General features: G+C 33.0%; 1 protein-coding gene across 2 annotated transcripts in view; it reads right to left on the bottom strand.

The window, feature by feature from the left end:
• Positions 1 to 310: 310 nt before the first annotated feature.
• LOC111612703 (aurora kinase C-like) overlaps positions 311 to 11,399 on the bottom strand; it is a 39,788-nt gene continuing 28,699 nt past the window's right edge. For both annotated transcript variants that reach the window (XM_023354050.1, XM_023353976.1), the window contains exons 7-9: positions 7,317 to 7,465; positions 6,975 to 7,206; positions 311 to 747 (exon numbers count right to left, since the gene is read on the bottom strand). In XM_023354050.1, the coding sequence (XP_023209818.1) occupies positions 640 to 747; positions 6,975 to 7,206; positions 7,317 to 7,465 (489 nt within the window). In that variant the 3' untranslated portion in view covers positions 311 to 639. The remainder of the gene's footprint in view (positions 748 to 6,974; positions 7,207 to 7,316; positions 7,466 to 11,399) is intronic.

The raw sequence follows: 11,399 nt of genomic DNA, 5'->3' as shown, positions 1-11,399 counted from the left end.
AGTCGATTTAGAAATATAGAAGTTATTTATGTAATTCATACAAACATAAATAAAGTGCACAATTTGCATTTTAGTCAATTCAAAAATTGCCAAACCTTTAAATATCTCGAAAGAAGGAAAAATGGACTCGCACCACTATCAAAATAAATGGTTCATTTGTATCTAAAAGCTATCCACCACAAACTAATGCTTTTCACTCCAACATCCCACAGATGTACGGCAAAACGTTACAACTGGTTTATGTTCGCACTACGTTAATATTCTGTAAATGTTGGTTTTGTTTCACACAAAAAAAAAAAAAAACGAAAAAAAGTATTTCATATTTAAGTTTTATTTGTAACAAAAATGTATGGAATCCTTAATATTTATACATCTCGCTCGCTCTTTTAATAGGTTACCTACAAAATTACAAGAAATGCCAACAGGAATTATAATACATGGCAGTGGAAAACGTTTTAAAACCGACCGTATGTCATAAATACATAGGAGTAACTAATAACCGACTCGCATTCGATTTATTATAAACGAAACCCAAAAACTATGACAAAATGAAAAATATTACGATGATCTTTGAGGTTCCAATCGATATTTATAAAATGAGGGTTCTCGGAGCAAACGTGACTAAAGAATAAAGGTTCTCTATTGAACTTTGGAGGAAGTGCACCGAGCGCCACAGTTTTCTTTAATCCAACGATGTTGCATTATTCCATCCAGGGGCAGTCTACTTGCTGGATCTCTCTTTAGTAACTGTGAAGAAAAAAAGTCAAAGTTACAATGCCTCGACAAATCAAAATTACATTATTACATGATAAAACATTTACCAGTTAAAATTATAAACAATAAAAATGAGTGAAATTCCAACTTTCTACATTTTGCCACTATGTTTAAAAATTAATAAATATTAAAAAAAATCTATAAAAATCACCTCGATTTTATGCATGTCTGCACAAACATTTTCTGCCATCTGTTTGTTAATTTTAATATTATATATACAATTTATTTTTATAAACTGATACATACTACTTATACCTACACAATATTTTTGAAAGTTTTCTGATTAAAGTGTAATATACGAGAGTTGTTCAAAAAGTTTCCAAACTTTATTTATTACAAATAAATACTTCACTTACAATTTATTTGTCAGGGTCACCTTCAAAGTAGTCTCTTCCCAATGTACATACTTATCCCAACAGTGTTTCCACTTTTTGAAACAGTCCTGGAACACTTTTTCTGGAATGCTCTTAAGCTCTGCCATTATTTTTTTTCTCTCTCTCTGGAATGGTGGCAAATCTTTTTCCTTTGAGCATGTTTTTTAGTTTGAGGAACAGGAAAAAATCGCATGGGGCCAGGTCAGGTAAGTAGGGTGGGTGGGGAAGCATAACGGTCTTGTTTTTGGCCAAAAACTTGTGAGTTCTGAGAGACAAATGAACCGGCACGTTGTTGTGGTTAAAAAACCACTCGCTGCTCCTCCAAAGTTCGGGCCATTTTCGCCTGATTCTGCCTCTTAGGCATTTCATAACCCCCAGGTAGTACTCCATGTTGATTGTCTGACCTGTAGGTAGGTATTTGTGATGCACAACCCGCTTTGCATCAAAAAAAGTCATAACATTTGAGTGAACTTGTCAAGCTTTTTTGGGGCGGGGGATGTTCTACCCATCCATGGAAAGTTTCTGTCAAGGATTTCCCAAGTTTCACACAGAATTTCACAGAACAACGCTGTTCCTTCAAAGAGCTCATTTCCACAGATCTGATTTTTTGCCAAACCCCAAGAACACCCCTTCACATAAATGGCCGTAACTAATCACCAAAACAAGATATCAACAAACGGATTGAAAGAGGTTACTTGGGAGGTTTCCGTGGACACAATGCATCCAAGCGGATTAAAAAATAACCAACTGGAGGCATGCAATTCAAAAAGTTCAGGAACTTTTTGAACAACCCACATACAGGGATTGTAAGTGTAAATGGCAACTTAATCTCGAACAGACAATTGAAATCTTTGAATTTATGAATATATCCTAAGGAGTTAAATGATTGTGACGCAGAGAAGCTCTACGACAACTTTTTATTTTCTTTATGACAGAAGTATAAATACATCATGTTGTTCTCCGATAGACAATCTAATACAGGATATGACTCTGGCATATTTCCAACGTACGGTGTACAAATGTCCAGCCACCCCATTATATACGGTAAGAGCTCGTTTTACATTTCCTCTCTTTAGGACGATTAGTAACCAATTTCAGTCAGATAAATACTTTATCTGACCCAAATTCTTACTGCAAATGTGTCAAGCCCATCATAAACAAGAAGTGGCATAATAGAAAAAAATATTAGTGCCATGTACTGTACTATAAGAGCAAAAAGAACATTCCCGTAACTAGAATAGCAGCAGATGAGGCAAGATTCTCGTTTAACGAAATTGTCAACCTTCACACCAAAGGAAATTTAAAATATTAAAATTTTGCACTCGATTTACAAAGACTTGCTTTACAAATGGTAAGACAAACTACTACTTCATAAAATGGGATCTTACCATAAACTAGAATTTGGATATCGTAATCAGTTACATAACATTAATATACAGAATTAGCATCTTTCTAATATATAAAGTATGCTTGAGAAACTACATATTCTAATTGATTTCTCTTACAGCAGTTGTTTGCTTTAAAGTGCCATTTGCCAAAGACGTTGCCATACCGTTGGGCTTAATACGTAGCCAGTGACGTGCAATCGTATTAACTGTTTTTGTCGATCTTAGCTGGCACTTTAATTATTATTTGCACAATGTAAAAAAGAAAAAAATGAGGCAGTAATGCTAAAGTACTGTTATTACACAAAGGTTTTCCTACATAACAAAATCTATCTTCAAAAGCAAGGCATACCAAAGGGCTCACCCCTTTTGGCAATCGTAGCTGAACTAATTGTGAGAAGTGCTGAGTTTGCAATATTTTCAGCACCACTCATAATGCGTCGCCCATTACTCTATGTTCCAATAGCCGACAAAGTTTTGTTAGCGTGGGATGGAATGGCCGGTGAGCTATCATTTTCTATCATGAAGTTAATTGAAGCACTTCAGATTCAGGCTTCAATTAACTTCACTACAAAGTGAGAAAGATAGTGATACATTTTCTAGATCCTTTAATAAATAGATTGCTTATTGGTCTTTATTACAGTGTAGTCACAAGTTAGAGCTATGTCTGCCACTTCTATACAACCTCCTAGATATGTAAATAATGCTAATGCCGCACTTGTTCTAGAGCATTCTTCCCTCCTCATGAACGTTGGTACTTGAGGATTTGAATCATTGAGGATCGTTGCTACAGCAATACATAATGTGGGATACCCAAATGAAAGTTCGAATACATCTACGCACTTTTACGTAGAGATCGCTTTTTCCACTCACAGCTTTAGATACAAGGAGAGAAAAGCTCGCAAATTGAAATTTATACCTAGATAACTAAAATGGCTGCTCTTCCAGTCGCCATTTCGAAAGCTACTTGCGATTGTGCGGTGACAAAAATATTGATAGCGAAATTTACATACATTTGTTAATGTTACCGATAATTATTTGTAATTGTAACATTTAGGATTAACATGTACTTAAGTCACCTCAATGACTGATATTTTGGAATTGCGTTCTAACCTAACCCAACCTATTCTAATAAATTAACAATTTTTCCCCTCTTTCATATATTTTTAATTATTTTACATCTTATGTTAGTAATTTTGGTAATTTATTAGAATAGGTTGGGTTAGGTTAGAACATAATTCTGAAATATAGGAACTTTGGGGTTACTATGTACACCTACAATGAATATTTAGAATGTATGAAAAATACTCGCGTTTTAGGTTGTTTCATTCTTTTTGACATTTTCTTCACACCATTATTAGATTGTGCACCCTTCGACATAGATCTTTTTTTCCCACTTTTAACTATGTTATCACCTTTATTTGCAGATTTTTTTCCCCTTTCCCTTTTTTCTGTCTTTTTATTTTTAATTTTTATTATTAGAAATTGGGGCAGCAGGCACACACTCTGATTCTTTCCATTTTGGAATCTGACCAGAACCCGGATATATCCAACCTAAATGTTTGACAAAGGTTTGAAATCGTTCTGCTGGTGTTTTCGTTTGCCAGTTTATTAACTTTTCATACATAAATAAATAAAGGTAAATTTGATGTATAATGTTTAGGAAGATTTTCTTTACTCTTTAGAAACCTTCATAAGCTTTCTATTTTTTGTGTGCAAGCTCCTGTTGACGGATTATCAAAATTTTCCGAGTGATTCACAGTTCTATGTTCAATTTCAATACCTTCAAGTTCGTTTATATGGTTGTACCCTCTCCATTCGTCTGTTATTACAACACTTCTGGTATTTACAAATTTCGATGTCAATCAGTTCAGTGTATTTCCACTTCTATCGTTAACTTGACAAATGAAATGTGTTGTCCTCCTACCACCCATTTAGTACTCTTTAGTTTCCTTCCCTTTTCGTACTTTTGTTTACATATGACAGTCTCATTGATTTCAACAGTTTTATCAGATCCACCTACTTTAAATGAAGAAATGCAAATGGTTAGCCCAATCAACAGAGGTCTTTCTAGAAATGCCAACAGCAATCGCAGTGTTGGTTAGAGAACACTCTAAACATAGTAAATGCCAAATAAATGAAATTATTGCACCCCATGTAATATGACTGAATTTCCCTTTAAATGTTCCATCGAAGGCAGAATAATTCTTTCTACAGTTATTAAATCATAACATTACTGAATTCCTATCAGGTCGAAATATTACTTTACGAGTTTTTGAACAATAAGTGCACACATCCTCAACATGTTGCAAATGTAAAAAAATTGTAAATTTTATATCTTTACTAATCTTCTTGTCTAATCCTAACTCCTCAAAATCTTAATCAATAAGTTGAAAGAACCTTTGTGTGGTGCAGCCAGTCCAAAAATCATCAGATTTACTATCCACACCAGACATTATTTTTTGTTACTATTGGACCAATAATTAAATTAAGGATAACTTGGGAACTTGCCACCAAATTAGAAAAAAATCCAAATAAACAGATAAAATTACATATAATATGAATACAATTCAATTAGATATAAACTTGTCCGCCGAACAAACTAACTACGACCGGTCGACAATTAAAAATTTGCATAAATTCAAAACATCACATTTCATGGTAGAACGCATATGTTTACATAATTCAAAACACAATACTTGTCAGCTCCCTCTATCGACAATTATCAATTCAACAGCCCGATTCGAGATTACCAGAAGAGCTGCCATTTTAGTTACCTAGGTATACATTACAGTGGCTAGAAAATATAGTGTCGAAATCGAGCTTATTTTCTGTCCCTATATTGGAGGTTGCCGCAAGAGGCGCTGCTGTCAATCGTTGTGCTACACTAACTGTATCATCCTATGTTTATATTGGTTTTAAGTGGGATTTTTAAGCATAGTAAATGTGCTGTAGCCAAGTAAAAGAATTTAGATCGATAATAAATCATATCACTAGCAATCAATTATTATATAGTATTACTTTATTAACATTTATGAAGGAATTCATTTTATTAAAGCTAATTAAGATTCTTATTAAATCAAATAGCCTACACTGTATTGTCTATTTTTACATTACAGCTGTTGAGTGCTGTACAAACAAGTATTATTTAGAGTACAAGAGTAATCTACTCTTGTTATTACCTTATTAACAACAAGGTTTATTCATATTTACTAAAAAAATACAGAATTTATCATATTTTTAATAATAAAATGTAAGTTTTATATGGCTTTGTGAACCTCTTCCACTTAAAATAGAATTTATTAAGCAAATGCCATCAGTTACATAATACTGTATACTGTTCACAGTATTATGTGACATAGTATAAAGCAATATTAAAATTACAATTAAATTCTACACAGTATATAAAATATAAAGGCAGAATGTTACTTTATTGTCCCAATATAAAATTACAAAATTAAGTATGTACAAATAAACGATTATTAGTCTACTGCCAAGTACCCATGCATATACACTTTATATTTGAAAAATCTCTCTTAAAAAATTACAGATTAATATGCATGTAGATTTCTCACCCTTTACGACAAAAATAAAAGAATTAAAAATTACAGTAGAGTAATATCTATAAATTAGAAATACACAAGTCAGTAAAGTTTCTGTTCAGCCATTTCCTAAGGATTTATTCACTTTACAAGCACAAATTTAATCGCTTTCGATGTTCTTGTAAGAAAGGATATCACGTAGCCAAAGCGAAAGTAGCACTACAATTGACATCAGCGCCACCTTGTCTGTGACGTCACTAACCTCGATGTATGGACCGAACGGTTATAATGGAGGAATATAAGCGCTTTCGACACTATATTTTCTAGCCACTGTAGTATACATTAACCGAAAGAGTTAACATTTAAATTTTATACTAACGTTCTAGAATATGCTCTTTTGTTTTTCGCCCGACAAAGACATTTATAAGTGTTGAAAGTATTTGAGTGAGCATTTGATTTATTAAAGACGGGTAATGCCAAAAAGAGTGTTTTCAGTACTATTTACTTATTTGCTTGCACTATAGTAGTTTATGGCATCTCTTCAGTTATTAAATTATTATTATTATTATTAAATTACTGTAATTGATAATAAAAATTACGACTATTAAATCTAAATGTTGTGTGTGTATATTTTTAATTGTTTTAATGTGTCCCCAAACATTCCGACATTAAAGTTTTACTGGAGTTGGTAAAACCACAATTTCCACTAATTGTAGTCTTATTTACTAACCCCGAATATTGTCATAAATTGATCATCATTATAGTCATATGTACATGTAAGTCCCAAACAACTAAGCAAACAGTACCATATTTGTTAAGAACATTAATTCAAAAGTTTGTGATTTTTGTAATAAACCTACAAACTGATAAACAGTTTCACATCCAGAACCATCACTCACCTTCCTGATTAAATCCTGGGCGCCCTCGGAGACATGGGACGGAAAGCGGAGATCCACTCTGGCTATCCGCATGTAGGTCTCGTTGATGGACTCTGATTCAAACGGCGGTTTTCCCACTAGAAACTCGTAACACAGGACGCCCAGACTCCACAGGTCTACCTTCTCGTCGTACACCTTGTGTTCGATCATTTCCGGAGGTAGGTAGTCCAAAGTTCCGCACAAGGTGGCTCTCCTACGCAAATGCGGAAAAATCTAAGTTAAACCCAAATGAATGCCACGTAGCAACCAGTCCAAATTGCGACTGCTCAAAGAAAACAATAGATTTATTCTGTCAGATCTCACCTGGAAGAGGGGGCATGAACAGACCATCCAAAATCTGCAATTTTCAATTCTCCATTGATGCCCAGCAGAAGATTTTCTGGTTTAATGTCTCTATGAATGACTTTTTTGGAATGACAGTAGGTAAGTGCATCACAAAGTTGAGAAATATACTGAAATTGTAAAGAAAATATTTATTTAATAATAAATTTTTACCGTAGTATTGTGTCATATACACAACACAATAAATTTAATCAAAAGATAATTTTAGGATTTAAAGCGCTATTTCTAAAAAAGTAAACTGCAATTAAATTTCTAAGTCTTCCAACTGGTACAGAAACCTCATACAAAAGATACTAACATTTGGCCAATAGATTTTGGCAAATAAATTTTGTAGATTGTAGGTCTATCATTTTCCTTACTCTGGTACCCAGCAGTTCTATATTTTTTAAACTTGTGACTGCAAAGTCTCTTTAATTACATATTTGTCAAACTTTTAACTGTTTTGTGTAAAAATAATTTTATCACATCTAAATAAACTTGGCCATGAATATAAAAATAAATTAAAAATATCAAGGACAGACTACATTTATCATCATAGACAATAGAAAAAATTGTATATCAAATCGACAACAAAAAGGATGTTGGAGGATTGCAGCATACGTTTAGTCCGGTCAGATGAAAGTTTGAGGATTGAATTTCAAAATAAAAGTGACTGTGATGAAAATGATAGTGGGAAAAAAAATTCAGAAAATTCTGGTGGTATTTTTACCACTCGAGGAGACTATTTTTTAGGAAAGGCTAAAGTGTCAAAGTGGAGAAAGACATCTAATTGAAAACAACAGTAAAACACATGTCAATCTCGTAAACCCAAATTTTGCAAATAGCAAAATAAGCAAAACAGAATTTGAAAGTCAAAACCGTTACATTCGGAAGGTATGTTTAATGGTGTTTATTATAACCATTTTGAATAATAACAATTCCCACGTTTGCTTCAATTTAGAAATAATAGGTTGTTCTTAACAGATGAGGTATTTGCAGGCGACGTCATCATTAATGGATTAAAATAATAAAAACTTTTCTGGTACCTTCAAATTTGGAACAATAATGTTCAATGATACATTTTTATTGTTCTTTCAAACACCATAACCGTGTATTTCTATTAATAGGACTTATTATACTGGTGTATAGAATTATAGCAACACAGTCACACAGATTAAAATTGGTTTACTTATGATTACCTGTAATCATAAATAAACCAATTTTAATCTGTGTGACTGTGTTGCTATAATTCTATACACCAGTATAATAAGTCCTATTAATAGAAATACACGGTTATGGTGTTTGAAAGAACAATTAAAATGTATCATTGAACATTATTGTTCCAAATTTGAAGGTACCAGAAAAGTTTTTATTATTTTAATCCATTAATGATGACGTCGCCTGCAAATACCTCATCTGTTAAGAACAACCTATTATTTCTAAATTGAAGCAAACGTGGGNCCCTATAATTACGATTCCTATAAAACTACGAAAAAATATACGTATTTTGGAAATGTTGAGTCAGATTAGTGTAGAATCGATTAATTTTATGGAAGAAAACCTTTCAATCAGCCGTAGTCCGTAAACTTGACACGTTCGGGCAGTGATTGGAACGACTTGTAAGAAATCGGATTCCTAATAAATTGGAACGTATCTATATCTTATAGAGGGGTCAACTGTATGTCTTGTTTATAAAATCGCACTGCCTGATGTGTTACCAGCTTAGAGGTATGAAGGAGTACATGTCAGGAGTTGCAATTTGGCACAGAGTATTGGTGCCCAAATCATGCCCGCATAAAAAAAAACAGACTTGTAGGTAGTCAGGGCGACCGAGAACCGAGTCAAAATAAAATACAAAAATGGCAACCCTCTTCTACAAACAGGCAATAGTGCAAGATTTGCGCACGTATTGCTCATTAGGAAGTTGGAAATACGAATATTGTGAAATCGAATTTTGACAAACACGTGCGTTGGAAGTTCAAAAAGCAAATGTTGCTAAATCAAATTTTGATAAACAAATCTTTGAAAAAACCTATTTACCTGTCCCGTGTTATTCCTCACCTATTTCTGGTTGCCACATGCTGACCTCGACCAATTCACTGAAGAGGTCTCGTTTCATCATCGAAACGTTTTTGAAACTAGATGGCGTGTCATTATAATTTTAAATTAAAACTAACTTCCAAAATATAATTTGTTTTCTTTTTACATTTATTAATACAGTAGAACCTCGATTATCCGGACTAATTGGGGATGAAGGTAGTCCGGATAATGAAAAATCCGGATAATCGAAACAAATACTTTAATTTGTCTTTTAATAATAATACAACATGTTTTCTTTTCGATGACATATCGGTAATATTAAAAGTAAATACTGTATTTAAATCGTGATCAAATTTTCAAGAAACAAACGTTCGTATTGAATTTGGACTACTACTGACCAACGCTAACANATTCGAACATAAAATTCGAATATTGGTTCGATTATAGAACAATTGTAAACGTTCCAGAAACGTTGAAAATAGTTTGTTTGACTAAACGTAAAAATTCTCTAATTAGTCTGGAAACGGGGGACCTAATTCTTGCATTCTATGAAAACGGGTAAGATTAGCTATAATGTAATTATCTTAATCTTCACTATTGTTACTTTTTGCCCAGCGAAGCGGGTCCTTGCAGCTAGATTCTAGATTACTTAGAAAAACAGTCTTTTATATATAAAGAAAAAACTATATTACATACAAATAAAAACCCAGTGAAGCAGGTCCTTGCAGCTAGTAATAAAATAATTTCAGATGATACAATAGCCAAGATTATTTTTTTCAAAAATGGGAAATTTTCGTTAGGCATCGGCAAAAATTCAACCCAAAGTGACACGCAACGGAGAGAAATTTCGAAACTGGATAGATTAATTTCACTGAAAATGCATCGTGGATGACGCCGTGACCATGGCCAGCAAAGTTTCAAAGATCATGCTGAAAACCAGCAATACCAAAGATTGGAATATGAGACCGAGACCCGACATGAGCAGGGTTACTACTACTTGGTTTTAAAACCGAAATCTGGGTTTTTCGGCCTTCTCTTGGTTTTAGTTTTTTTTTTCTTCTAATTTTCGTAAAATATGCATTTTTTTAAATATGACTACATATACAGTAGAGTCTGGATTATCCGACCTAAACAGGTGGGCAAAATGTCGGATAATAGGAAAGAATTAAGAAAAAGTTCATTAAACATCAAACTACATTACACTTTTAAAAGTTAAGCACCTAAACATTATATTTTAGAACAAATCAACAGAAAAAAAAATCAATACACAGTAGTGTTATACAATCATTTCTAGTATAAACATTGGTTCTTTATACCATTTGGTGGTTCCATTTTTATTTAGTAAATTATACAGAATCCGATGACAGATGATTCTGTGTTTGCCAGTAACTCTTTGGCATCTACTTCACTATCATCAACTGATTGCATTCTCAGATGATCTGATTCGTAGTCACTGTCAAGAAGAAAAATGTCGTCATTGGAGAAATTGTAATTTTTCTCCAAAGGTTCTGAAGATAAATTCTCATAAGAAACAGGATAATGATATAAGTCATTTTATATTTATTGAAATAAAATGACTTAAATAATAAAAAATTTTAGATTTTATAAACAAAAATGAAAAGCATGGTACTTTATTTGCTGAATCCTAAATCGTGGATTAAAAACACTCAGATACACTTAACACACCTGCTCAAGCTATAAAATCATACCCCACAATGATTTACTATCGTGACACAAACAGCAACATCTTAACTCCAGCTACTTAAAAATTTGAATGGCTTACGTGTATTTTGGAATTAATACAGAAATTTCAAAAACACTGGGGTTAATTTAACTATTGAATCATCAAAAAACAGGTTGCTTGCTAAACAAGTGATCAGTAGGAAAAATCTTAGCTGTTCACTGTATGAACACGAACTAATTAGAGATGCAGTACAGAGTGTCACCAAAGGTATAAGAAGCAACAAAAAGAGCATAAAGATTGTGCAGTACTGTTAATGGAAAAAGAATAACAGAGTAGTTGTG

The sequence above is a fragment of the Centruroides sculpturatus genome, unplaced genomic scaffold (genome assembly GCF_000671375.1).
Source record: "Centruroides sculpturatus isolate CEXI.00-Female unplaced genomic scaffold, Cexi_2.0 scaffold18, whole genome shotgun sequence".
Classification (NCBI taxonomy): domain Eukaryota; kingdom Metazoa; phylum Arthropoda; class Arachnida; order Scorpiones; family Buthidae; genus Centruroides; species Centruroides sculpturatus.
Note: the sequence above shows the minus strand (reverse complement) of the source record. Positions and strands in the feature narration are given on the sequence as shown.